Genomic DNA, 27,478 nt, shown 5'->3' with positions numbered 1-27,478 from the left:
TTTTATCTAACTTAAAAATTTTAAAAATAAAAACAAACATTATGGAATTAAAAAAAATTAGGTACATATGTCTATACTAGTATTAATAAATAATTGTTACACTACAATAAATAAGACATTATGTATCATTTATTTATTTTGTTAATATCATTTGTAGATTGATACAAATGAATTTGCATCAACTAAGAAAAAACAATTTGCATCAACTACCATAAAGTATTTTACTTTGATTTGGATAGTTTTACATTAAATTAATATTAAAATTTTCAAAATAAAAAGGGCTATTTTGGTCAATTTTCTTATTGAATTCTATTTTTGTGACAAAATTTTAAAAATGAATATTTGTAAGAATTGCCTTTTTTTAAAGACTACAAGCATAACTTTTATTAATATAAGTTTGCAACTTTTATGTGTCTCAATGTGTGTTTATGTAGCCTACCATTGTGTTAGATTAATTAATTGTTTTCAAATATTTTTTTCTTGCTGAGCAGAGTACAAATAACTTTTCTGATGAATACTCTAAGACAAAATTGATATTCCTTGTCAATTTCTTTATATTATAAAAGGAAAAAAAAATAATGAAGTCAAGTACGGCAGGTGTACCAATCGCAGGATCAGCGGTGGAGCAAGTAGAGCAAGTGGTGGGATACGTGAGTTTAGGATACCCATTTGGTCTACTAGCCTCTGTTCTCTTTGGACGGCACCACAAGGCCATTCTCTCATCCCCCAAACCCAAACTCTTCGTCATGGGAACACGAGACGGCTTCACCAACGTTAGCCAGCTCAAGAAGAAGCTTAAATCTGCAGCGGGACGCACCGAAACGCACCTCATTGAAGGAGTTAGCCATTTCCAGACGGAAGGACCTGAATATGATTCTCAGATGGCCGATGCCATATGCAATTTTATTTCATCCTTGTAAAAGAAGTCATTATGCAACTTGATGATGAGTATCCATGTAAGAGTTTAAACTTGATTTGCATCATTAATACATGTTACGACACAATAATAGAGTTTGTCAGCAAGATCATTACAAAACATTCTGCTAAGCTACTAGACTACTCTGAGGCGCGAAAACGTGGAAAGAGAGATAACAAGCATGGAAGGAACGCTCAAGATAGCAATGAAAATGCTCAAGAACGTCTTCTTGAATTACCTAGAATAGATTGTAGGAAGCGTTGAGCTTAGAGCCTTTTAGTTACGAGTGTTGAGAAGAATGAACACATGTTCAAGAGGTTGTGTCTGAATCTTTTAAGCATAATGATTGGTACAATGAAAGAGATCTTGGTGCAAAAGAAAGATGACGATCTTTGGGATATAACTTTGATTCAGATTCAATGGATTGCCCTTTCGTTAAAGGATGAGTTATTCCCTGAAGAAGAGTTTTAACTTTTAGTTTTTATAATCATAATCTCCCACTTCTTAAGGTCCTGATTTGATTCTCATAGATAATGATAAACATGTTCAATCTTTATCATTTAATACATAAGAGACAGTGGATACGCCACACATGTTTAATTTATTTATTAAATGTATTTAGTTTTTTTTTTATTTTATAAATTTAATTTAGACAAAAAAGACATTCTCAAGCCACTCATGCAACACGTCAGCCTTTTTCTTTTTGAAATATTTTAACGAATATTGTTGCGTTAGTATGTTCTTACAATATATTTTAAACATATAATTAAGATGGCCTACAACATTTGTTGGCAACAAAAATAGGAAAAATAATATTTTCCCCGTATATCGTTGTTTTCTTTTGTCAATATCGTTGTTTCTAATTATCATAAATTTACACTCCGTTTTTTTTTTGAGAAACAGTTTACACTCAGTTTTGAAAGATGTTTTTGTCAAATTACTTACTGGCACTGTGTAAATATAGAGAAACCGAATCAAATGCTGTAGAGATAAGACTAGGAGATTTATTACCAAAAAAAGACAAACACTATTTACTCATCACGTTGAATAAATCCATAACATCACCTCCCACTATCTCTGGCCATCCATCTATATATAACACAACCCATACTCTCCCATTCTCTACAACCAATTCAATAATATAGAAAAGAAAAGACAAAGATTTTACCTCTTGCTTGCTTGGTTTTGTAACCATGGAGAGTGAAAGAACAAACTCCTCGACACCAAAGGGTCGAGGAGTAAACTTCTCAGCCCCGAGAAGCTTTTTTCTTAAATTTAGTTGTAAATGTAAGGAAACTTTCTTTCCTGATGATCCGTTTAAACCAATATCACAAGAGCCAAATGGTTTGATGAAAACAAAAAAGACATTGCAGTATTTTGTTCCAATCTTTGAGTGGCTACCAAAGTACAATCTGCAGAAACTAAGGTACGATGTGCTTGCTGGAATAACCATCACCAGCCTTGCCGTTCCTCAGGGTATCAGTTATGCTAATCTTGCCGGTATCCCTCCCATCATTGGCCTATGTAAGATCTTTTCCCTTTTTATATATTTTTATCATGCAAAATCTTTTTTTTATATGAATTATTAATTGCATCCTTTGAATATCATTAATACATGAAAGCTAGATTTAGTAGTTTTGTCTCAAGTGATTTCGCATAAAGGTGTATTTTTGATTTTTGCACAATAATAAAAATAAAGTAAGAAGGAACGTGTGTTATATGTGATATTCATTTATGTATTCTAGTTGATTATAAAATCGATCGGTATATGTTTTACAAATATTTGTAAATTTTAAATTCTCCCCTTTTTTAAAAAAAAATTCTCCCTCGAACTTATGTCTTTGTATTTTTAATATAATTATTTAAAAATGCACTACAATTAGGCGAGCCAAGCTGTCAATCTCGGACTAGTTCACCTCTGGAACTAATCCAGCAGCATAAATTGAATATGGTTGGTCCAGGTTATAGTAATGGACTTTCACTTTGATAGCAACCCTGTTAGTTTAAGGTTATTCGCTTTGATTTTACTTTCAACGCTTATTCTACCGTGCCGTCATGCCACGATGGTGCCAATAATTTTATTTTCTCCATATTAAAACTTGTATTTATTGTTAAATTAATATTAACACTGAATCTGATTCTGAACAGTACGAAGCCACTTAAATTGATTTCTCAAGAGTCTCTTTTTCTTTGCCAGCCAAATTCAAGAGTGTCTTTTCATTTTCTGAAACGACTAATATAAAAATAACTTAAATATTACAAAAGTAACTTTTTTAGAAAAAGGTAGTTTTCTTTAATGAATCATTTATGAAAACTTTTTTTTTTTTGTAAAAGGCTCATTTATGACAATTTACACTATACATACATATATATATATATATATATAGTCATTTAGCTGAGAATTTAAATCCAAATCGTAAATACAAAATTACTGATCTTGTGTAACTAAAAAAAAAAAGGTTGCTCGAGGAAAATAAACATAAATCAAAACAATAATATGAGATATTCAACGTAAAAATAGAAAGGATATTGGCAATACGTATGTTGTTCATACAGACTGACATTCAGTGTTGCTTGTCTCAATTATATTTTTTCTCTTATTTTTTTTTTAACATAATTTGTTTCTCTTACTAATTTGCTCTTATGACACTAAACTCCAATAATAGCACCTTTTGAAGTTTATGTCTCAAAAATAGCACTAGAAGGAGAAAATCACAAAAATGACATTCATTAAAGAGTAAAATATCTCTAATATTTTTAGTTTAAAATTAAATAAACAAACAAAAAAAAGAAAAATAAAATTTTTTTTTATAGTTTCAGATTATATGTTTTCAGATTTGAAATTTTATAAATTTTTTTCTGAAATTTTTTTTTATTTTATTTTATTCTTTTTCAAATTTTCTTTTTATAATTTAAAAATACTTTTTGAAACTGTTTTTAAAATTTTTATTTTTTATTTTAGTATTTATTTTTTATAAAATTTTAAAACCTAATTCCAAAACCCAACCCTTAACTCTAAACCCTAAGGTTTGGATTAATTAACCCAAAGAGTATAAGTGTATATTTACCTTTTTAATGAAACCTATTTTTGTGACTTTGAACCTTGAGTGCTACTTTGAAAACAAAAACTTGGTTTGGTTTGGTGCTATCCTAGTCTTTTTCTCTTTTATATTTCCATTTTTATTGGTACAAATGATGTGAATTCAGATTCAAGCTTTGTGCCGCCATTTGTGTACGCCGTGTTAGGAAGTTCACACACTCTCGCGGTGGGTACAGTCGCAGCATGCTCTTTGCTTATCGCTGAGACATTCGGGGAGGAACTGTTGAAAACGGATCCCAATCTTTACCTTCATTTGATCTTCACATCCGCTTTCGTCACCGGTGTATTCCAATTTGCTTTGGGATTCTTCAGGTTATTTATTTTATTTATTTTTTTTTTTTTGAAAAAGGGCTTTCAATTATAAATAAAAACGTTTACAAGGATAAGGTACGAAACCTTATAGTTAGAAAAAGTTTGCATGAATACAAATCATGATAAACATCATCTGAATGCTACGAAACACTCAAATGTTCAGAGAGTGAACCCAAGAGGAGAAATGAGATCAAGCAACTAGCGAGTATTACCACGGCCGCGACGGCCATGCTTACCTCTCCCTTGTACTGTCTTCCATTCTAGATCTTGGAACTTGAGTGGAGGTCTTGATTCCCTCCCACCCCTTGTAAACCCGAGCGAGCTCGTTGTTTCATCAGGGGCCATGTCCTCATCACCAAGGACAGAGAACCGAGAAGGACTCTGAAATCCACTAACCTGAGCCGATGTGTTGAAGGGATCAACCATAGAGGTTTTTTGGACCTCCCTGTTGATAATGTTTGATGGAGAAATTTCCATAATAGAAGCTGAAATGGGAGTAGATACAATATCTACTAATGGTGATAAAGTCTTGGCTAAACTTGGCAGTGCTAGTTGGTTATCATGTTGGACCTGTGGGGTAGAACATGTGTTGTTCTTTGAAGCTTGACATTCCTCTGGTACATCTTTAATAACATGGCATTCCAAAGGAGGAAGTGAAGGATCATTTGGTACCTGAGAATCTGCAACCAAGTCTGAGTGCAACTCTGTAACATCATGTAAGTTTACGTTCAGCTCCTGTGGGGAGTGGACATGAGCCACAGTAGAGATTTTATGAAGACTTCCTGAGATTGTTTCATCATTATGTTCCTGCAAGATTTTTTCTATGTCAACAATGGGAATGTCAACACTCACACCCTCTGGATTTGCTGAGGAACCAGAAGAATCTTGAGGTTTTGAAGGCAAAAGACACCTCTTCGCTTTATGACCTAAGCCGCCACACCTCTCACAAGTTGAAGGGATCCATGTGTATTCTACTTTAACCAGATAAATATGGCCTTGCTTATCATCCAGAGCTATAAGTTTCGGAAAATCTCTCTCCAACTCCATTTCAACTAGCACTTTAGCTTCCCCCATGTTTGAAGGATCCAAGCGAGGCTTATGAGTTAAGATAGGCTCTCCAAGGCCCGAAGCAACATGACTAATTCCTAGTCTTGAATAGCAGCAATCTGGGATTTCTTTTAGAGTAACCCACACTGGTAGTGTTGAAACTTCAGGTATTTTAAAGGACCCCTCCGGAATCCATGGCAAAACAAAGAGCAAACAATCATCGATATGCCAAATTCCTCTTTGGATTACCCAATGACGAGTAGGTTGATGCGGGATATGAAACATGTAGGATGAATCACTCAGCTTCTTGCAAGAGATCTTACAGCTTCTTCCCCAAATCCTATTAGCAACAGCATGAACCAGTCCACCCGGAGGTAAGGAGCATTTGTGAAACTTTCCTATGATATACTCATCCTTGTTCTCAGGTCCTAATTTAAGAACTTTAGATGGGATTGATACCTCAGGTGTCCCATCTAGTCTGTACGTAGGTGAAGCAGCCCGGTACAGATTGCGAGATTCTGGACTCAACCTTGCAGCCCAAGGAAACCGGAGAGTGCCATCGGCTTTAAGTTCTGGAGGTGGTAATTTTGCAACCGGAAGCTCTAGTGAACGAGTAGGATGCTTGCTTTTTTGTTTCTTGTTCAGGATCTCATCATTAAGAGATGGCCACAGAGCAGCTAGTTGGTTTCCCACAAGTGCAGGATCATAGTCTTTTGGCGTACTAGGGACAGGAGGAGTAGGAACAGGTTTGAAAATGAGTGGTTTAGCCCAGAAGCCTAATGAAGGCACAAATTGAGTCTCAGCTTGGATAGAAACCGAACTAGATTCAGTTTCTGGAGGAAAAACTTCTTTATCTCTGGCTTCAGTTGAAATCGGAGATGACGTAGTGTTGGTGCCGACAGGCGAAACTTCTCTGGCTTCAGTTGAAATCAGAGACACCGTAGTGGAGGTGAAGACAAGTGGAGGTTGAGTGTTCGGGGTATCGACACACGGCGGAGGTGGGTTAGAGACAGACAAAGGAGGCTGAGACGATGGAGTGGTGTTCGAGACCGGCACAGGAGAGTCAGCACAGGGAAGAAAGGCCCCGCCTTCATTACCTTGCAGATCTGTTGCCATTGGACCACTTGGGCAGTTAAGAGCCAGAGACAATCCAAGTGAAGCTACTGAATTCGACGGTTGAGACGCTGGTACGTTGCTAGAGATTTCATTTGTGGATTCCATAAGTTGTAGGGGAAGAGATTAGTAGAGAAGTGGAATGAACGAGAGCAGTGGGGACCCTCCGGCGAAGGATACGCCGGGGAAGTCGTCGAAGTTCGGAGCTGCGGTTTTGCTTGAAGGGTTTCGCCTTTAAGATCGCAATTTTTTTTTTTATCCCTTATATTTTATTTTTTCTAATCTATATATCAAGCTCTATCTCCCTTTTACTTAACCACAATGTCATAATGGAAATTTTAACTATAATTTCTAATGGATGTAAAAAAAACTATAGTTTATATCATATATAGTGGCTTTATGCTATTCTTTATTACGTTAAAAAGTTAACTTTTAGTTACTTGTAAATTAATTAACGAAATGCATGTGTATATAGGTTGGGGATGTTGGTGGATTTCTTGTCACACTCGACCATAACAGGCTTCATGGGAGGGACAGCTATCATTATTCTCCTCCAACAACTAAAGGGCGTCTTTGGTATAGTCCATTTTACGCACAAAACCGACGTCGTTTCAGTTCTCCACTCAGTCTTCAGCCACCGTGATGAGGTCTCACTTTCAATTCTTTTTCTTTGTTAAACAGTATCCAATAAGAACTATATGGTGGCTAATTGTATTTAACCTGGGAGGGTGTTACTTGGTGCAGTGGAAATGGCAAAGTTCACTTGCTGGGGTCTGCTTTCTTATTTTCCTCCAATCTACTCGATACATCGTATACTTTCTTCTTCTCTTTATCTTATTTCTTTAAATGATTTATCCGTTTATTTGAGACAAAATCATTGGTCCCTCACAAATCTTCCACTATTGTATTTTTTTTTTTGTTTTTCTTTTGTAATCATTCCTTGCCTTTTTTATATACCCAATTTGACTTGGAATTTATGGAAAACCATAATAATTTGAATAATTTCAGTTGACCATAAAACCTATATTTTCTTATTTATCCACATGCTATATCCTTTTTATTCTAAAATGTATATCTGAATAGTAAAAATCAACTGTTTTCTCAATTGTCTCACAAGAATATAATATGTTTGTACCTATTGCAGAAGAAAATAAAACCAAAGCTATTCTGGGTGTCAGCAATGGGTCCAATGGTGGTCGTCCTTGTGGGTTGCCTAGTTGCTTATTTGGTGAAGGGAACAGAACACGGGATCAAAACTGTGAGCACATTTCTTTGCGCTGTTGCACACTAGCAATGCATAGAATGTATACAATAACAAACAAAGATAAAGTTCGCGGAATGGTTACAAGATTTACAGCAACTAGGGTTTCTATTAATAGTATGTTTCTGCATGCAGGTTGGGCCTTTAAAGAAAGGACTAAACCCCCCTTCTATTCAATATTTGACCTTCGATGCCAAGTATCTGCCGCTGGTTTTGAAGGCCGGAATCGTTACTGGGCTCATCGCTTTGGCTGTAAATGATTATTTTCTTCACCATGGTTTCTTTATAGCTGATGTTTGACCTATATTTAACCTATATGTGTGATTTTTATAAGAAGATAAATGGTTAATTTCAGGAAGGGATTGCGATCGGAAGAAGCTTTGCTGTAATGAAGAACGAACAAACGGACGGTAACAAAGAGATGATAGCATTTGGTCTTATGAACATAATCGGCTCCTTTACGTCTTGCTATTTGACAACCGGTAATTAATTAATTTTAATTAACTTTAATATAACAGCTTGTGATGCTAAATCTTGGTTGAACTTTCAGGGCCATTTTCAAAAACAGCAGTGAACTACAACGCGGGGACAAAGACACCAATGTCTAACATAGTGATGGGCTTTTGCATGATGCTCGTGCTTCTCTTCCTAGCGCCTGTATTCAGTTACACACCACTAGTTGCTCTCGCGGCCATCATTATGTCAGCCATGTTGGGCCTCATCGACTACGAGGAGATGTACCACCTCTTCAAAGTTGACAAGTTTGATTTCGTCGTCTGCATGTCTGCTTTCTTCGGTGTGTCCTTCATTAGCATGGACTACGGTCTCATCATTTCCGTTGGATTCTCCGTCCTAAGAGCGTTGTTGTACGTTGCACGGCCCTCGACTTGTAAGTTGGGAAGAATACCAAACTCGGTTATGTTTCGAGACATAGAACAGTACCCTGGTGCTGAGGAGATGCTTGGTTATGTCATTCTTCAAATGGGTTCTCCTATCTTCTTTGCCAACAGTACTTACGTCCGTGAAAGGATTTTGAGGTGGATTCGTGATGAACCTGAAGGCGTTGAGTTTCTTCTGCTTGATCTCTCTGGTGATTCTAGTTTATTTTTTCACACTATCAAACATATATATCTTGATAGATTTTGTCACTACATATATATATATATATTATTTTTTCTCATTTTTAATTGCTAATTATAATAGTGTTGTCTTTTAGGGGTTTCAAGCGTTGACATGACTGGGATGGAAACACTACTGGAAGTGCGGAGAATACTTGTATCAAAAGGCATCAAGGTTTATACCCTTCTTCATTTTTTAAAAAGCGTCCTTATAATATTTTACAAAAACTCAAAAAGATAATATATATACTTTTTTTGATTGCAGATGGTGATAATAAACCCAAGATTTGAAGTCTTGGAAAAGATGATGTTATCACATTTTGTAGAGAAGATAGGAAAGGAGTATGTGTTCCTATCCATTGACGATGCGGTTCAAGCGTGCAGATTCAATCTTTCCACCACCGCCAAACCCGAACCCTGACACTGTTTATTAGTGGAAGTTTTAATAAGTTAAAGTCGTATTTTAGGTTGTGTATGCTCAAATAAACAATAACTAGCTAGTCTCTTCTAGACTACTATGAATGCTTTGTGGGTATTCTATTTGTAACATAAAGAAACCGATTGAGATATGGAAGATAGGAGAAACGGAGATTTCAATAGCATTTGATTTAAGAGAAAAATTGGCTGATATATGTTTAATCTCTTTGCTGAAAAGTGAAAACCCAAATCACGTAAGTAGTCATTTCCAATATTGAAAATTGAATCCGAGTGGCGGAATGCGTTCCAGACTCATGACTCCTTTAACACTAAACCAACAAGCTGTTGGTTATGTCTTATATTAAACATTAAGCTTAAATCAACCATTAAGTAACTTAAGCATCTTACCCAGCTAACAAAATTTATTAAGGTTAGGCGAAAGCTCAACACTAATGAAGGAAGTACACAATTACGTGAAACAATAATACCTTGGCCCTTAATTATGCAATAATGTTTATCCAGTCAGCCGTTTATAAAAAACACAGTAAGATTTTATTTGCATTTGTCACGTTTTTTTTATCTCAACCATGAACTTAACATTCTAATCAAAAGCAGTATACATTAATTCATGTAAGGTGCAAATTCGTTATGCTTGGATCGATAGATCAAGTTTAACTTGGAAAACTGAAAAAAAAAAAAACTTTTGTGAAAATAGTTACAAACAAAAAATATATATGTATATGTCCTAACTTTTTTTTTTGTTCAAATACATGTCCTCGAACTTAATTAGAGGATCATATCATAATTAACCTTTCCAATTAAAAATCTGTGTACATTATAAAAATTATTTTCACAAAATTTAATACTGCCGTATATAAACAAGGTTTAAAAAGTCAACAAAAAGGACGAAACCAAGTCTCCGAAACTGAAAAGTCAATTAAAAACAGATAACTCTGCAACAGTTCTACGGTTTCGAAGCTTTGTTTTCTCCGCCGCGAACGAACATGAAGACATCTCTCTTCCTTCTCTCTCTCCTCATCCTCTTACCTCTCTCCCTGCAAGATCCGAGCCCCAAAGCACCGACTCGTGCTCATGCGGAGCTCACTGATCACGGTTTCCCGATAGGTCTCCTCCCTCTATCCGTCAAAGACTACTACATCAACAAAACCTCTGGCGACTTCTCCCTCTTCCTCCACGGCACATGCAAAATCACGCTTCCTCCCGACAACTACCTCGCCACTTACTCCAACAAGGTAACGGGTCGGATCACCAAGGGTCAGATCGCGGAGCTCCGTGGGATTCGGGTCAAAGCGTTTTTCCAGTGGTGGTCCATCACCGGGATTCGATCCTCCGGTGATAACCTTGTCTTCGAGGTCGGTGTCGTGACCGCTAAATACCCTTCGAAGAATTTCGACGCGAGTCTTGATTGTGAAGGGAAACGGTCTTCTTCTTGATTCAGTTTCAAGAGGTTAAAGGTTATAATTTTTTTATTTGTTTTTGTATTTTTATGAGTTTAGGACATTTAAAAGTGAGATAGGTAATGATAATCTAGTTGCTAGTTTGGTAATGTATACAAATGTTGGATCCTCTTCTTGATTCAATTCATGAGGTAAAGTTGTTACGGTCTTGTTAGAAACTAAATGTTTATGTAGATTGCTTTCACTACGTCTCAAACATTTTCAGTGCTTGGATGGTTTGCTTTTGTTATTAAATAGTGGTTCTTGTCTACATTGCGTGCAGATCTATGAAGCCAGAAGCAACCAGTGAAAGCTAGTTTGTAATATATTTATCTCCATCCGAAAAATAAAGCTTGTAATGTTAAACTGCGTCTAAACCACGAATCTATTCTTGTTTTATCTGCAAACGAAAGGCTTCATGGAAGCTTGTAAGTTGTGAACCAAATATGGGTTAATATGTAATATGAGACTTCAAAACAAGCAAGAACCATTTTGTTGCTTGGCCTCCTGTGTCTCATTTACTTCCAATTTGGGTACAAAGTACAAACTTTCGTTGAAGAAAGATGAATCTTTCATTTCATTATGTTTTATCTTTCATTTCATTATGTTTTAGTTTCGGAAATTATATTTAAAAAGATAATTCATTGACTACAAGACTTAAATCTGATGATTCTTTATGGTCCGATCCTAAAAACAAGAGAAGTTTAGGTAGGTTTACGTTGCTTCATGTAGATACAAGATAGTTGTTTGTAAATACATGTTCACTAAATTCATGATATTCATATTATGTCTCATATAATTTTCATAAACAAAAATTTGGTGCACTGCAGTGTAACATCATTCTTTACAACGCTCGTAAGAGAACCCACACTTGCACACATGAGTACGAGTTGCATGTATCCGTATTCCCTAACATAGTCCATAACACGGTCATATTCTCTCACTAGGGTGAGTAGATGTTAATGTATAGGGTGTATATTTTCACATTGAATACACGAGTAGAAGTTACTGAAATGAATCGGCATGATACATGTTTGACACTGCTTGTTGTCGTCGTAATCTCCGCTTAAGTTGTCATCAAAGACTCAAATAATGTTGTTAATGACTGCATGACCACGTCAAAGACCAAAAGAGGTAATATGAAACCTAAATCTTTCTTTTATCAAAGACTCTCCACAAAACTAGAAATTGATTGATGTAGAGTCTTCTTACCACACACATAAAAATAGCAATAGCTAAAAATAAACTCAAGTAAAATAAACCTATAAAATACGTTTACACCAGAGCTGATTACTCCGACATTCATAATCCAAATAAGCATCAAACTTCTCATCTCCACAACCAAAAAAAAAAAAGAATTAAAAATCTTAAAAATCTAAAAATTACAAAACTTACAAAAAAATGAGAGCATCAACAAGACTCATATGGACAGTAACTGTCCTTGTACTGGCAGCTGTGTCGGAAGCCGTCTTTCCTCTACCATTTAATCCGTTCTTACCTGGATCGCACAACCGTAAGCTTGGGAAACAAGGGGGAGGTAGAAAAGGCGGAGGAAGAAGACGAGGCGGCGCAGAAGCTCAGACAAACTGGCCTGGTAAATGGGAATTATTCTTACCAAACTCGGGTGTGTCAGCGATGCATGCCATTCTGATGCCAGTCATCAACCAAGTCCAGTTCTATGACGCAACCATCTGGAGAATCTCACAGATTAAGCTGCCTCCAGGTGTAGCATGTCACGTGGTCGACCCCAAGATTAACAAGGTCGATTGTTGGGCTCATTCGGTTCTCGTTGATATCAACACCGGTGTCATTAAGCCTCTATCCGTACGTTATATCATCCCTACTCACATGCATGCATTTATTAACACAGCCGGACATGTAGATAACTAAGTGAAATATTGGTCTTGAACCTCTAAATTTTTTGAATTAATATATATAAACATAGATCCCCAAATTATTATTTTTTTTAATTTTTACTAAATTGTTTATAATTTTCAAAATTTCAAACCCGGCCATGCATACGTGATACTTGGACTTGCATTAAAATATCTTCATTCACATTTTTGATGATAGCTTACGACTGATACGTGGTGTTCATCGGGAGGTCTGACAGTCAACGGGACACTGGTGAGCACTGGAGGATATGGAGGAGGAGCCAACACGGCGAGGTACCTAGCTGCTTGTCCAAGCTGTGTATGGATTGAATACCCTCAAGCCCTAGCTGCAAAGAGATGGTACTCAACGCAAGCCTCTCTTCCTGACGGAAAGTTCTTCGTGATTGGAGGACGTGACGCCTTGAACTACGAATACATCCCCGAGGAAGGACACAACAACAAGAAGGTATTCGACTCGTTGCTCCTAAAACAAACAGACGACCCGGACGAGAACAACCTCTACCCTTTCGTATGGCTCAACACTGATGGCAACCTCTTTATTTTCGCGAACAACCGTTCCATCCTTCTAAACCCCAAATCAAACCAAGTCATCAAAGAGTTCCCTCAGCTCCCTGGTGGTACCCGTAACTACCCCGGGTCAGGCTCCTCCGCGCTCCTCCCCATCCAACTTTACATGAACAACGCCAAAGTCATCCCTGCTGATGTCCTCGTCTGCGGCGGATCCAAACAAGACGCGTATAACCGTGCGGGTAAGAAGGACTTCGAACCAGCATTGAAGGATTGCGCGAGGATAAGCATTAACAGCCGTAAGCCGCGGTGGAAGATCGAGATGATGCCTACGCCACGAGTCATGAGCGACACTGTCATCCTCCCTAACGGAGACGTGATACTAGTCAACGGAGCTAAACGTGGATGTTCGGGCTGGGGGTATGGCAAGGACCCTGCCTTTGCTCCCATCTTGTACAAGCCTCGTGTTAAACGCGGCACGCGTTTCAAGGAGCTCGCTGCCTCAGCCATCCCACGTATGTACCACTCCATCGCCATCGCTCTACCTGATGGTAAGGTTCTTGTCGGCGGCAGCAACACCAACGATGGTTACAGGTACAACGTTGAGTTCCCAACGGAGCTTCGCGTTGAGAAATTCTCCCCGCCTTACCTCGACCCGGCTCTAGCCAACATGAGGCCGAAGATAGTCAACAACGGGATGCCGAAACAGATCAAATACGGGAAAGTCTTTAAGGTGAAGGTCGAGCTTAACCAAAAGGACGTGACCAAGGAGAATCTCAAGGCTCACATGTTAGCACCTTCCTTTACAACGCATAGTATCTCGATGAACATGAGGATGCTCCTCTTGGGTGTGGCTAGTGTCACCCCTTCTGGTGGCAACTCTTTTGAAATCCAAGCCGCCGCACCACCCAATGGAAACCTTGCACCACCGGGTTACTATCTTATATTTGCCGTCTACAAAGGTGTCCCCAGCGTTGGTGAATGGATTCAGATCGTCTAATGTGGAATTTTTACCAATTTTGTCTTATGCCAGTAGCAGCTTTACGTGAAAATAAATCTTAGAGCATTGGTGAATGGATTCAGATCGTCTAATCACCAATTTTGTCTTATGCCAGTAGCCTCTTTAAGTGAAAATAAATCTTAGTAATAATCAGAGTATTTTTTTTTTGTTTTTTCTTATATATTTTGGTATATGCCATGATTAATGTATCCAAATTCCTTAGTGTTATCAATGATTCCTTGGCTCGTCCTAATTTTTCATCATAACTTTAGCCTATTTTTCAGTTGGGTTTTCGAGTTTTGGGTAAACAACCCACTGGATGGTTCAATGAGTAATCCTACTGGATTGACTAAGAAATTGATTCTGAATCATTTGTTGCATACCATAATGGTATTACCACTGCAACTTACACAGTGCCATTTTTGTGTAGGTATCTTCTAGTATCAACACATGCTTTTATCATTTTATAAGTTTCATCACCTATTCACTGGTCTGGCATTTCGCAAAAATCTTAAATTTTAAGTCGTTAAAATTTTCATCTATATAGAGAAGTAACTACTTGGGATTACTAGTTATATCAGTCCCACGACATCAAAACGAACAACTAGCTGCAACTTGCTATAGTTGCACATTGCAGCGACCATGCCATATTCAGTTTAATAAGCACTCTCCCTATCTATCTCTGCTAGAACAAGAATGAAAGCAATTCTATATCTCACAGGAAACAGAGTGACGCTTCTAGAATGTTCCAATCACACAGCTCAGATCAGATCAGATCAGTATCGATCTGATCAGTGACCAACGCAAAGCCAGATTCCAAATACAATAAAGCTCGTACCTACCAAAGCAAGTCCGATTTGAGTTTCCTCCCCCAAAAGAACCCCGAACGCGGCGGTTGCGGCGAAGGTCGTGGCGTTGGTGACCGGAACGGCGATGGAGATCGGGGACTCGCCGAGGAGGGCGAAGAACGCGGCGGAGGCGGAGAGGTTTACGAGGAAAGGAACGGAGTATTGCCAGAAGAGGAGGAGGTTGATCCAGTCGCGGAGAGAGGCGAGGATTTTGCGGCTGAAGTTGGATGGGATCTGAAGAGGCGGAGGAGACTGCGTTGTCGTCGAAGATGATGATGATTTTTTATCCCAGGCGAGTGCTCCGCGGCGGATCAGGGCGTTGGTGGCTCCCCACACGAGCCCTACGGCCACCATTTTCTGAATGTCTTCCTTCATTCTGATTACCGCCGGCGATCGAACTCCTGCTCGTTTTGTTATTTTAAGTTAAGAAATGTGGAAAATCAAATAAACACACTGGTTGACCCAAAAAAAAACACTGTATGATTGATTATTTATTCTATTTGTTTAAATAAAAATACATTTTTAATATGATATTTTAGGTAATGTTAAATTTTCTTGAGTAAATTTGTATATTCTTAGGAAATTTTTGAGAAATCATAGAGTTTAAATTTTTTTATTAGGTAGATATAATTTGGATATTTTGTTCTGTCCATGCTTTTTCGTATCCATTTTTTTAGAACTGTTTTGAATAAAATAAACAGTACTTTTGAATTTATGATTATTTAAACGAAGATCAGAAATGGATTAAAAAATTTTAGGATGAATGGATATATATGACAACACTTTTGTAACAGGACTGTTTTGATAATTTTAGTTTGATCAGGATGGGCAGCACCAGCAAAGTCAAATGCACAAATCATCCATTTGAGCTTCAAAATCCATCATGAATCAATGTTATACACATTACAATGTTAGCTTCATAATACAATACAATGCTGTTAGCTTCAAAATAACCAAAATATGGTACACAACAGGAAGCAATAGTCAAACAAGCAAAACCAAACATGATCAACCAGGTAGGTACCACAAATGTCATCAAACACCAATAGTCATGTCCAAATCCTAAACCAGTGCCTTCATTATATTTACACACACTTTAACCTCCCCTACTCTCTCTCTCTCTCGCTCCCTCTTTTTGTTTCTTTTCTTCTTCTATATACATATTGCTCTCGTCTACACTTACCTGTTATCATTATCAGTGTCTCTCACTCGTGCTTCTCATGTTCTCTAACTTTGATAGATACGAAAGTTTCTTGGGTAGAGCTCTTGGAGACTTCATCATCGGCTTCTCCTGCTCAGTTCTATAAAAGAACTCTATATCACTCATCGAACTATGCTTTTTTGTATCTGATGACAATCTCCACCCTATGAAGTCAGATAGTTTTCTCGAGTTTGGCGTTTCTGCTGATAGCCCCTTTTCGCTTTCTTCGTATTCATATCCCCCCTCGCTTTCTGACCTTCTCTCTGCCTCTGCCATCATCTGTCTTTGAACTAACAAATCAGCTTCAAGAACATCATCTATTCTTGACAATATCTTTGAAGCCAGATTTTCTAATACTCTTGAATAGCTCTCCAAAATAGCCTGTCCCACGTCCTGTAAAAGCCATCATTTGAAATTCTTGTTAAGTTTCAGTAAGTTTTGATGTTTGTTTTGTCTTTGTTGTTTGTTACTTGGCATGAGCGTTCCAGCCCTGTTCGAGTGTGTGGGGGTTGTGGGGGTTTTTTTTCGTATTTTCGATACCATGTTTATAAGTCCTATTCAAGGTTTTCTACGGTTCTTTCTTCAGTTCGGATCGGCTTATAACAAATTACAAAATTACCCAAACATCTTTCAAAATTACTGAAAATTAACCAAAAATAAAAATCTAAATTATCCAATTAAATCCAACAAAATACTAACCTTGTTGTTTCTGATCTTGGAGATCTCAAGTGAGGATTGTGGAATCCTAGGGAACTGCTGCTTAAGCATAACCAGAATGGTCTCAGCTCGGACCTCGAAAAGCTCCCTCTTCTCTAAGCTAACAGAGGATCCCCACTGTGATTTTCCGTCTTTCTCTTTCTGGTTCATCTTCCTCTTCCATATCACCATGGAAGCCTCAATCCTGTTCTTTAGATCAAGAACTTTGTGTTCCGTTGACAATTCCAAGAAAGAGATGAAGTAGTCAGGATCAAAGTACTCATCCGTTATGTTCTTGTAAAGGAAATCTCCCAGGCTCGTCTTCCCATTCTACAAGGCACAATAACTATATACATCAGTTTCTTATCTTAACGTTAGTAGAAAACAATAATTAAGAACATTAATCAAGAAGAAGTAAAATAACCTTTGGAAGAGAGTCAATGTAGTTGTCAGGAATGTGCATTTCAGACAATACTACAGCATTGATGGCTGTGGCGGCTTTAAGGACCTGTGACACAGAATCTTTCTGACTATGCAACAGTTTACGTGATTCCTCAGACAAACCATCCGATGGAACCTTAACCACTGGTAACCACCAGTTGTCATCCCTTCTCCAGTCTCCATTGTTCTCTGTATCCTCAACATCTCTTGGGACATACCAAAAGTCTTTCTGGTCCTTGAAGTTGTCCAAAGTCTCCTGCCAAAAGATATATTTCATTAATAAGATGGCACCGCAATAGAGGAGTTATACAACAAAGAGATATAACTTTAGCATTGTTGATGTTAAAAAATACGCTTTAGCATTGTCATAAAGATTAAAAATATTTAATTTTTACAGTTCTAAGAAAAAACAATATTAATTGTCTGTTTAACTGAATTCAGCCAATGATAAAACAAACGGAATAGTACAAAATCATATAACATAAAATGTTGAAAATGTCAAATAATTGGAACGAATAAAATCCGTTTTAATATTAAAAGCTAGGGAGTATAATATATGGTTGCAACTCATCTAAATCTATTCTTGAGTCTGTTATCTTCTTAAAATAGACAAAAAATTCCGTTTATCCGTATTTTACCAGGTGTAAGTGTGAATATATATCATCATCATCATATCATGATTTTAGCAAAAAAAAAACGAATATATATCATGATCATATATACTCTTTGACGTTTTCATTTATGTTTATTATTTACAAATCGTGTGGTGTTTGATAAAAATGAAATATAATGTTATGTTATTCCTTTGAAACAATCAAGTGGTATTCGATGCGGTTGCAGTTAAAAACTCACGAGAAGAACCGAGTCAAGCTTGCGTAAGGCTGGAATGTTCATCAGCAGATCATCTCTTTGTTTTGTCACCATGATCTACAAAAGAAAAAAGGGTTGATAAGATAAATAGCACAAGGAGTTTTTGGTTATGTACGTATAATGACTAATAATGTATGCATTCAACCTCAGTGATTGCCCCATTTTTGGCCATTTGTTTTGAAGGAACAAACTGAACAATGTGATCAACCACAGATAATAACCAGTCCAATTCTTTCCTCCAAATCTCTTTTGTCTCCGGATACATAGGCTGCAATTTCATCTGCTCACCAAACATGGAGTCTGCCAATACCAAAAGCCACATAGTTAATTAAAAAAAAAAAGCCACATAGTTTGTAAATCATTCAACAGTTCAAATACTGAACTAGACATTAAAGTTTTATTATGGTAATGTTAGATATCTACCAGCGAGGTTGGTGATGGCATTTGACAAAGCTAACGCAGAGGACACGCCTTCACTACCGCCTGACATGTCCTCTCCAAGCAGCAGTCTTGCGAATCTTTCCTTCATCACTTCCATATCTGAAACAAATAAATGTAAGGAATCGAACATAGGAAAAGAAATTAATACAATCTACACTAAAGTGGTCTAATATACCTGATATTCTATTTTGGTTGCCTCTACGAGTCCCCTGGGCCGATGGTGTAGCATGTACGGCAAGTTCGTGGTCAGGTGTTTGCCTGCCGTCCCCACGAGAAGAGAAGGATGAATTTCCAGAATTCAGACCATCTAACATCTTTCTAAAACTGAAAGATCTTGGCCAACTTAGTTTACGTCCAAATGACTGCACCATTCCCAAGTACTCCTCACAGTTTATCTATCCCCCCGCACTCTTTTATTTCTCTATTTTTGTGTTCTTTTTATCAGATCATATGTAACCAAAAAGAAGAAGAAGAAAATGTAATCCAAAAAATGGAAAAGAAGAAAGCAAAAGAAAAGTACAGATCAAGAACTAGTCACTCGCTCTACTTTGTCTCTGTTCTTTAACATAAACAAAAGAAGCAGAAAATACTTTATGTTTTACATGTATTTTCCAGCTTTTTAAAATTTGTTTTTGAGTTGGTGCGCATGAATGAAACAGAGAAACGTTGATGTAGTTTTTGTAGGGCTGGAGAGACAACGTGCGGTGCATGTTGTAAGAAAACAAGAATATAACTATGGAAGGGGGGTTAAAGATACTGGGACTTTTTCATTTCTTATTTTATCTTTAAAACTAGCCAGAGAATCTACCTCAAGGTACTCAGGTTAGTGGCTTAAGAGAATAAGAGGCATAAAGCATGCTGCTTAACATGTCTTATGTAAGGGCTAGCGCTCACTAATTGAGACTACTAAACAATTAGGCAATTATAATAATAGTCATTCTTGGGTTCACCCCCTAAGGTGAACCTCTAGGTTCACCAAACAATAAGATTTCATTATTTCAAATTTGATATCTTTTAAAAAAGGAAACAAAATATTCTTAAATTATATTATGTTTTTAAAATAAAAAAGTTAAAAAAGATAATAGTTACAGAAAAAAAGAATAAAAAAAAAAGTATTTTTAATGTTGTCAACAAAACACTAAACCCTAAATCCTAATCCCTAAACCCTAAATCCTAAACCCCTGGGTAAACTCTAAACCCTTGGGTAAACCCTAAACCCTTGGGTAAATCCTAAACTCTAAATAAAAAACGACTAAAACCTTAAACCCTAAACGCTTGAATGTTTTAGTGTATAGTGATTTTGATTTAGAGTTAAGGATTAATCCTAGAGTTTAGGATTTATCCTAGAGTTTAGGGTTTATCCAAGGGTTTAGGATTTAGGATTAAGGGTTTAGGGATTAGAATTTAGGGTTTAGGGTTTAATGTTATGCTGACGACGTAAAATATTTTTTTTTGTAATTATTATTATTTTTTTTACCTTTTAATTTTAAAAACATAATATAATTTGATAATATTTTGTTTCCTTTTTTAAAAGATATCAAATATAAAATAAGACAATCTTATTGGTTGGTGAACCTAGAGGTTCACCCTAGGGGGTGGACCTAAGAATCCCTTATATATTAATTGAGGAACATTTGAAAAGATGTAACTTCAATTTTGTATTAATTAAAAGAGGCACCAATGCATAGGTGGCACTCAATTAGGTAGTCAATTACATTCAATTGAAAAATAAGTAGGTCCACATTCGATTTTTATATGTTGTTAGATATATAAGTTGGTCAAACTATATGATATAATGATATGATATGATATTTTCTTTCCTTAAATAAAACCTACGGAATTACCATAAATGACTAATATATATATGACAATTAATGAGTTTAATAATAAAGATTTGATAACAATGTATATCTCCTCCATCATTTTTTGTTTAATTTTATATTATTAAAATAAATTAAACAATCAAATTAGCTATAAAAATAAAATTTAAATTTTTTCGTATATGTTATATTTTGAATTTTTAAAAACGACAATAAATGACTAAAACTATTAAAATTATTATGTTAAAAATTAATGATCAATGGTTTAACATTTTTATTATAAGAAGATACACATGATTTTAAAACCATATGAGTAAAAAATATCATTTAATAATAAAATAAATAAATATATATATATATATATATATATATATATATTAAACACTATATACCATAAGATTACATAACTATTTTAATATTAAAACTTTCAATGAATTTTCAAGAACATTTATAAATTATAAACTTATTAAAGATTTCAAATTGAAAATTTTGTTATCGATGATTTAAATATTTTGTTATAAAACGATATGAACGATCATAGAACCGTATGATTATAAATTCTTATTTAATAAATAACTATACAAAATATACTATTCCTAGAAAAATAGGTTGGTCCATCTTAACTTATATTACACTTTTTATTAAACTAACTATCGAATTGATAAATAACGTACCAAAAAATGTTTTGCAATTTCCTTCAATAAAAGCTACGAAATTACCTAATATGATTAACGTATATGTGAAAATTAATTATAATGAATAATAAATATTTGATAACAATTTTTGTATCTTAGTTATTTTTTTTAATTTTATATTATTAAAATATATTTAAAAATCACATTAAATATATAATAAAAACATTTATAATTTTTCTTATATGTTATATTTTGAATTTTTCAAAACGTCTATAAATTATTAGAAATTTGAAGATCCCCACTCTGAAAATTTTGTGATCAATAGATTTTTTTTTGTCATAATAAGTTACAAATGATCATAAAATTGTATTAATATGAACTTTTATTTAATATTATAAGAAGATACATATTATTTTAAAACCATATGAGTAAAAAATATCATTTAATAATAAAACATATATATATATATAGATTATACTATATACCATAAGATTACATAAATATTTTAATATTAAAACTTTCAATAAATTTTCAAAAACATTTATAAATTATAAATTTATTAAAGATTTCACATTGAAAATTTTGTTATCGATGATTTAAATATTCAGTTATAAAATGATATGAATGATCCTAGAACTGTATGATTATAAATTCTCATTTAATAAATGACTATATAAAATATACTATTCTTAGAAAAATAGGTTGGTCCATCTTGACTTACATTATATTTTTTATTAAACTAACTATCGAATTGATAAATAATCTACCAAATTGTTTTTGCACTTTCCTTAATTAGAAGCTACGAAATTACCTAATATGATTAACGTATATATGAAAATTAATTATTATGAATAATAAATATTTGATAATAATTTTGGTATCTTTGTTCTTTTTTTTCATTTTATATTATTGAAAGATATTAAAAAATCACATTAAATATATAATAAAAACATTTATATTTTTTCTTATATGTTATATTTGAATTTTTCAAAACGTCTATATATTATTAGAAATTTGAATATTCCCACTCTGAAAATTTTGTGATCAATAGATTATTTTTTGTTATAATAAGTTACAAATGATCATAAAATATAACGCATATGAATTTTTATTTAATAAATATTCAAACTAAATAATATATATATAAACACTAATGATTTAAAGCAACAAGATTGGCTGATAAATTTTGTCGTCCAGTTGAAATCTTTCAAAAGTATGTGAAAGACTAAAGTCAAAGTAAATATGGATTTAGAATAGTAGTTATATTTTACTAACCAAATACTGAAAAAAGCCGAACCGAACCGAAACCAACCCGATATCCGGATTGAACACCCGTAATCTAAATGAAGCCAAACTATTGTTTCATTCTCCAAAATATAATAAAAATAATAACTTAATTCCGCGCAAGGCGCGGATCTTATCCTAGTAAGTATTATAATAAAGCCTTGGATCATAGAGAATAAAGAGAAATGCTTCGGAATATATGTAAAATACATTTCTGCTCCAAAGATAGTATACATCAGAAAAAAAAAATCGAAATATCACTAAAACAATTTTAAAAAACTTTGTTTATATTTGAGTTTAGATTTAATGTGGTTTATGATTTATTATTTAGTAGTGGTGTTAGGATAAAAGTTTAAGGTTTATAGTAGTTTAATCATTTTATCATCTAACTAATGCTATTTTGCAAAAAAAAATTCCGTTATTATTTTGTCATTTTTTTTTTGTACTATCTAAGAGATTTGTCCAAAGCATAAAGTTATTTAGAAATAAGCATCAATTCTTTTTATTTTTGTCAACAAAATGCAGTTTTTTGGATTTGAATATGAATATCATGGTCAATCACTCTCAAAATTGACTTGCTAGTTTCAATTGTAACTTCAAGTTTCAATTAAAAAAATGAATAGAATCAATACTTATAGAGTCAACTGGTAATAAAAGGGATGAAAGTAGATTAGTGGAGAGCATGTAAGACGCCGACCCTTAACCAAGTCTAAACATATCTGTATATCCTAATTAATCGAAAAGGATTTGGTTAATTAACTTCCGATATGTGGTTTAATCGTTTACTCACGTTGTGTGTAACTTATCATTCTGAAAAGTCGCGCTTATGATCATTGTTTTTACGACCCATCACAGTATGAGATGTATATATATTGCATCGACATTTTTAGAAAGTGCTTTAACAAATAAGCCAAACCATAATTAAGTGAACTTTGATATTACATATGTCATTATTAGATTGCAAGTAGTTATACTAATAACCAATATTTTCCTTCAACATTGAAGATTTCAGTGTCGCAATACTCGGTTTGTTTGGTTCAAACATCCTTGGCCAAAAAGATATGAGGAAACATATGATACCAATGGGAAAAATCCTTAGTCTATAAACCAAGGAAGATGTTTTTTTTTTGTTTTTGAAAATTTCATTTTATTCGACGAAACAAGAAAAATATCGTCTCGCTTTAGTTTAGGCGACGCGGGTAACTGCAGCATGTATAGCTTCAACCAGGTGAGGCACCGTCTTCGAACTGAGACCTGCCATGCTTATTCTCCTGCAATACACAAGATTACCCTTCAATTTCTCAAAGCTCAGAACCTTTAGCAACTTAAAATTCATCATGTTATATACAGATCTAGTATTTTCTATTTTCCTTTGTTTCATGCAACTATAATAATTCCAATAGCGACAGTGAATATTCGAGAACTTATAAGCATCTATCTTGGTTCACGTACCTAATAATATAATATCTGGTTATTAACTTATTACTGCTAAAATCAGAGATAAGCTTGGCCTCACCCGTCAGATGTCATGTAAATGTGAAACTCTTTGGTCATGAAGGCAACTTGCTCCTTGTTCAATCCAGTAAAAGTGAACATCCCAATCTGTTTGATAATGTGACTCCAATCACCAGGTGTGCCTGCACAGCCAGAAAAAAATGTCAAGAACAACACGTTGCAGAGTAGGACCTACTAGTGATAATGCAAGTGCAAACCCTGAAAAGAGATAAAAATGAACCTTTAGCTTGTAGAGCTTCAAATAAGTGTTGGCGCATGCTAATAATGCGGCCAGCCATTCCTTTCAGCTCGATGGTCCAGTCATTGTACATATCACTATCAAGATGTATACAAGAAAAGTTAGAAACATAAAGCAGCAGAAACATATTACATCAACATATTTATTTAGAAACTTTGATAATACAAAGGAAAATGTTGGTGACTTGAGCATGATTCCAGAGTTTAAAACTTGGCATAACAATCTCAACACAGCATAAAACTATCAAATTACTGCGTGGGAAGTACTGGTAGAAATCTATGTTTCAGAAGTATCTAATTGCAAACCAAAGCATGGGTTTCTTAGTTTGCTCTCCCTTTTCAGGATTAACATTTACCTGCTTTTCAGAATGGTGGCAACAATTGATGCTCCATGAATAGGTGGGCTCGAGTACATGGGTCGCACAACAAGTTTCACCTGGCTCTCAACCTTACTAGCCACATCTGATGACTTGCAGACCTTCACATTATATCAAAAATATTAAACGACTTTTTTGGATACTGTACTCTTGTACTATACCATTGTTAAACATCTGAGACACGCATGATTTAATACTTATGAAGAAAAGATGCAAAAGTATGTCTAACAATAATGTCAGAGGGAAAAAGCAAAGATGAAACGGAGAAGTCTTGTTTCTTACAATGCTAAGGGCACCAACACGCTCCCCATAGAGTCCCATATTTTTGGCATAACTTTGAGCTATCAAGCATTCACCGCCATCAGCAACAAAGGTGCGGACTGAATGTGCATCTGTGTCTAGGCTACCACTAGCAAAACCCTGCAAATGCGTTAGGAAAAAGAAGTTAGGCTTGCAATTTTTCTACATCTGAGAGGATTCAAACATATACTATAGTGGGTTTCATAACAAAGCAAGACTACTTGTATGAGTTACCTGATATGCACTATCAAAAAACGGTAACAAGCTTTTAGATCTTATTAGTTGCCGAATCTGTTCCCACTGTTCAGAGGTTGGGTCAACTCCAGTGGGATTGTGAGCACATGCATGAAGTAAGACAATCGCTCCAGATGGTGCAGCACCAAGATCCTCGAGTAAGCCTGTTTATTTTATAAATTTTTTACATCGTATCACAGATACTTTTTTGATGAAATATGTTGATAGGATGCAGCAATCTAGAGATTATCTCCTTAATCGAATTTTAAACATGAAATAGTACGATCAATACACTTGAGAAGGATTTTCATTTGTGGTTATATCAAGTAAAACGTAGGAAAAGCAAAATGGATGAATAAAAATCAGGCAATAATCATGAGAGAAAGGCAAACTAAATCAAAGGTGAAAGACAAAAAAAATATGGAATAATAAAAACCGGACCTTGGAAGTCAAGTCCACGGGTCGAGGGATCATAGTAACGGTAGTACTCCACAGACAAGCCAGCCAGGTTGAAAACTTTGGGATGGTTCCCCCAAGTTGGTTTCGGAATGAAAATGACACTCTGGAAGAATAAGAACCCCCAGTTAGCAACAAGCTCTTTGATTACCAAATCCAATGACAGTCAAAAACTAAAATAGCGAGAAGTTGTATACTTGGTGGTAGTGTTTTTTGAGAAACTCAGCCCCAACTCTCAATGACCCAGTACCAGACAAGCACTGGATTGTAGCAACTCTACTCTCTTGAATTGCAGGACTGTTTCGGGAAAAACAAGATATCTTTAGAAAATAACACGAACAAATACCAAAAACAAAGTATAAATTAAACATTAAGAGACCAAAAACAAAAAGAAGAAACGAGGAGTGAATATAGTTTTACCTATCAGCACCTAAGATGAGCTTAGCGCTAAGTTTGTTAAAATCAGCAAGTCCAGCAATAGGAATGTATTCCTTGACCCGGGACCTTTAAGAGAAAATCGTCTAGGCATTAGCAAAATAAGCAAGCAATAATTAAAAAGAGAAAACTTCACACGAATTTTAGTAATAATGTTCAACAACTCACGGATCGTTCACAAGCTGTTGCTCCGCCCTTCGCACCACGTCAAGAACAAGTGGCTTCCCTTCCTTTGAAAAGTCAATGGCAAAAAAAAAACTAACTAATCAGAAACCAAAACTTTCAAAAAAATGGCTAACTGCGACCAATAAAGATGCTTAGTAAAAGAAAACAACCTCAGTTCGATAGGCACCGACACCCAAATTGAGCTTAGCTGGGCTTGGATCATTATTGTAAGCAACCGTCACCTGTTTTACAAACAAAATCATAAAACCTCAAACATTAATGATCTAATCAGTATATATAAAATTATCGATTAGATCACTGATCATTACTGTATGTTAAGCAAACTATCGATTCATAAGCCTAAATAAAAATTATCAGTAACCGATAAGTATCTTAACACAACGAGTTAATCTACAAACACAATATGGATCTAAACTCTCTAAACTCCATAAACGAAACGACGCAAGAAAAAAGGAAGGTAAGAGCGATGTAGAGAGCGTTGGAAGTGGTAAGAGTGACTTACACCGAGAATAGGATCTTCGGGAGCACGAACGACGTTTGAGAAGACGGACTCCATTAGAGCAAGTATCGTAAAAAGATGAATCTGGATGAAGAGAATTTATCTTTTTTTTTCTTCACGAAGCTTTTTGAGAGTATCAAAGTTAAACGCAGTGGGCTGTATAATGCGTTTTTTCTCAACTGTCTGTGGGCGCAGCTTTAGATACCAGAGAACTTTTTTTTTTTTTTTTTTTTTTTTTTTTTTTTTTTTTTAGATACCAGAGAACTTGTTCACCAAGTCGTGACTTTACTTGTTTTCTTTATACAAAATATCAAGTAATTAATTATGTTTTCAACAAGTAATTACTTTCCCATAAATGCTTTGAAATCTAAAAAAAAAATTAGTTAATTTTCTTGTTCTGTTTTTCTTTCTTTTTCTTGGTGGTGTGTTTATGACCCCCTTACCACTGTTTAATTTCTTTTTACAAGATTCGTTTAGTTTGTGTACGATTGTTTGCTAAAAATTAAAACTCGGGTGACTGGTGACTATTTGAAAAATACTAGAATGAAGAGGAATAAAACTTAAAAAATGAGTGGAAATGAGTGTTCCGCCTAATTTTGCTTTGCTATTTTCTACGAAAAAAAATAGAAAAAAAAATTAATTCCTTATGAACGGTGTATTTCTCTAGGAACCATAAAAAATTGAATGTTCTTTTTCATTCTTTTGGTCACCAATCACACTTAGAACATTTTCTCATTGATCTTTTCAAACACCAAATACAAGATAATAACAACAAATGAAGTGAATCTTAGATCAAGATTTTATGACCATCTTAACTATTCAATTATGATCTTATGGTCAGATCATGATCAAAGAGACTC

The 27,478-nt window shown here is 35.0% G+C and overlaps 7 protein-coding genes across 8 annotated transcripts; 4 read left to right on the top strand and 3 right to left on the bottom strand.

Moving 5' to 3' along the window:
• Positions 1-578: 578 nt before the first annotated feature.
• LOC111202253 lies at positions 579-920 on the top strand. Its single transcript, XM_022694840.1, has one exon. The coding sequence runs from the start codon at positions 579-581 to the stop codon at positions 918-920; it is 342 nt and encodes a 113-aa protein (XP_022550561.1).
• A 1,093-nt stretch (positions 921-2,013) lies between these two features.
• Positions 2,014-9,497, top strand: LOC106425824 (probable sulfate transporter 3.5). Its single transcript, XM_013866542.3, has 10 exons — positions 2,014-2,440; positions 4,124-4,328; positions 6,964-7,135; positions 7,233-7,298; positions 7,633-7,746; positions 7,885-8,001; positions 8,105-8,231; positions 8,300-8,839; positions 8,966-9,042; positions 9,133-9,497. Exons 1-10 carry the CDS (start codon positions 2,110-2,112, stop codon positions 9,286-9,288), a joined length of 1,905 nt encoding a protein of 634 aa, XP_013721996.2. The 5' UTR covers positions 2,014-2,109; the 3' UTR covers positions 9,289-9,497.
• Positions 9,498-10,156: 659 nt separating this feature from the next.
• On the top strand, positions 10,157-11,246 carry BNAA02G04340D. Of its 2 annotated transcripts, none has more exons than XM_013866536.2 (2): positions 10,157-10,759; positions 11,025-11,246. In XM_013866536.2, exon 1 carries the CDS (start codon positions 10,289-10,291, stop codon positions 10,736-10,738), a length of 450 nt encoding a protein of 149 aa, XP_013721990.1. In that variant the 5' UTR covers positions 10,157-10,288; the 3' UTR covers positions 10,739-10,759; positions 11,025-11,246. The 2 variants fall into 2 exon arrangements, with proteins under 2 accessions (XP_013721990.1, XP_013721991.1); XM_013866537.2 differs by having other exon boundaries at positions 10,192-10,752.
• Positions 11,247-11,473: 227 nt separating this feature from the next.
• LOC106425685 (aldehyde oxidase GLOX1-like) lies at positions 11,474-14,200 on the top strand. Its single transcript, XM_013866399.3, has 2 exons — positions 11,474-12,565; positions 12,815-14,200. Exons 1-2 carry the CDS (start codon positions 12,143-12,145, stop codon positions 14,141-14,143), a joined length of 1,752 nt encoding a protein of 583 aa, XP_013721853.1. The 5' UTR covers positions 11,474-12,142; the 3' UTR covers positions 14,144-14,200.
• Positions 14,201-14,687: 487 nt separating this feature from the next.
• On the bottom strand, positions 14,688-15,519 carry LOC106425684 (transmembrane protein 234 homolog). The gene has a single exon (XM_013866398.3). The coding sequence runs from the start codon at positions 15,364-15,366 to the stop codon at positions 14,935-14,937; it is 432 nt and encodes a 143-aa protein (XP_013721852.2). The 5' UTR covers positions 15,367-15,519; the 3' UTR covers positions 14,688-14,934.
• Positions 15,520-15,702: 183 nt separating this feature from the next.
• LOC106425769 (rop guanine nucleotide exchange factor 10-like) lies at positions 15,703-19,649 on the bottom strand. Its single transcript, XM_013866483.3, has 7 exons — positions 18,816-19,649; positions 18,623-18,739; positions 18,345-18,499; positions 18,182-18,256; positions 17,313-17,585; positions 16,892-17,218; positions 15,703-16,585 (listed from the first exon to the last, which is right to left on the bottom strand). The coding sequence occupies exons 1-7, from the start codon at positions 19,009-19,011 to the stop codon at positions 16,187-16,189; spliced, it is 1,542 nt and encodes a 513-aa protein (XP_013721937.1). The 5' UTR covers positions 19,012-19,649; the 3' UTR covers positions 15,703-16,186.
• Positions 19,650-23,350: 3,701 nt separating this feature from the next.
• LOC106425823 (aspartate aminotransferase, cytoplasmic isozyme 1) lies at positions 23,351-26,893 on the bottom strand. Its single transcript, XM_013866541.3, has 12 exons — positions 26,622-26,893; positions 26,269-26,340; positions 26,102-26,163; positions 25,919-26,002; positions 25,696-25,795; positions 25,484-25,604; positions 25,043-25,206; positions 24,791-24,928; positions 24,488-24,609; positions 24,115-24,209; positions 23,896-24,016; positions 23,351-23,650 (listed from the first exon to the last, which is right to left on the bottom strand). Exons 1-12 carry the CDS (start codon positions 26,673-26,675, stop codon positions 23,566-23,568), a joined length of 1,218 nt encoding a protein of 405 aa, XP_013721995.1. The 5' UTR covers positions 26,676-26,893; the 3' UTR covers positions 23,351-23,565.
• Positions 26,894-27,478: the final 585 nt, after the last annotated feature.

Source organism: Brassica napus, chromosome A2 (assembly GCF_020379485.1).
Source record: "Brassica napus cultivar Da-Ae chromosome A2, Da-Ae, whole genome shotgun sequence".
Taxonomy (NCBI): Eukaryota; Viridiplantae; Streptophyta; class Magnoliopsida; order Brassicales; family Brassicaceae; genus Brassica; species Brassica napus.
This window is presented reverse-complemented; position numbering and strand designations above follow the sequence as displayed.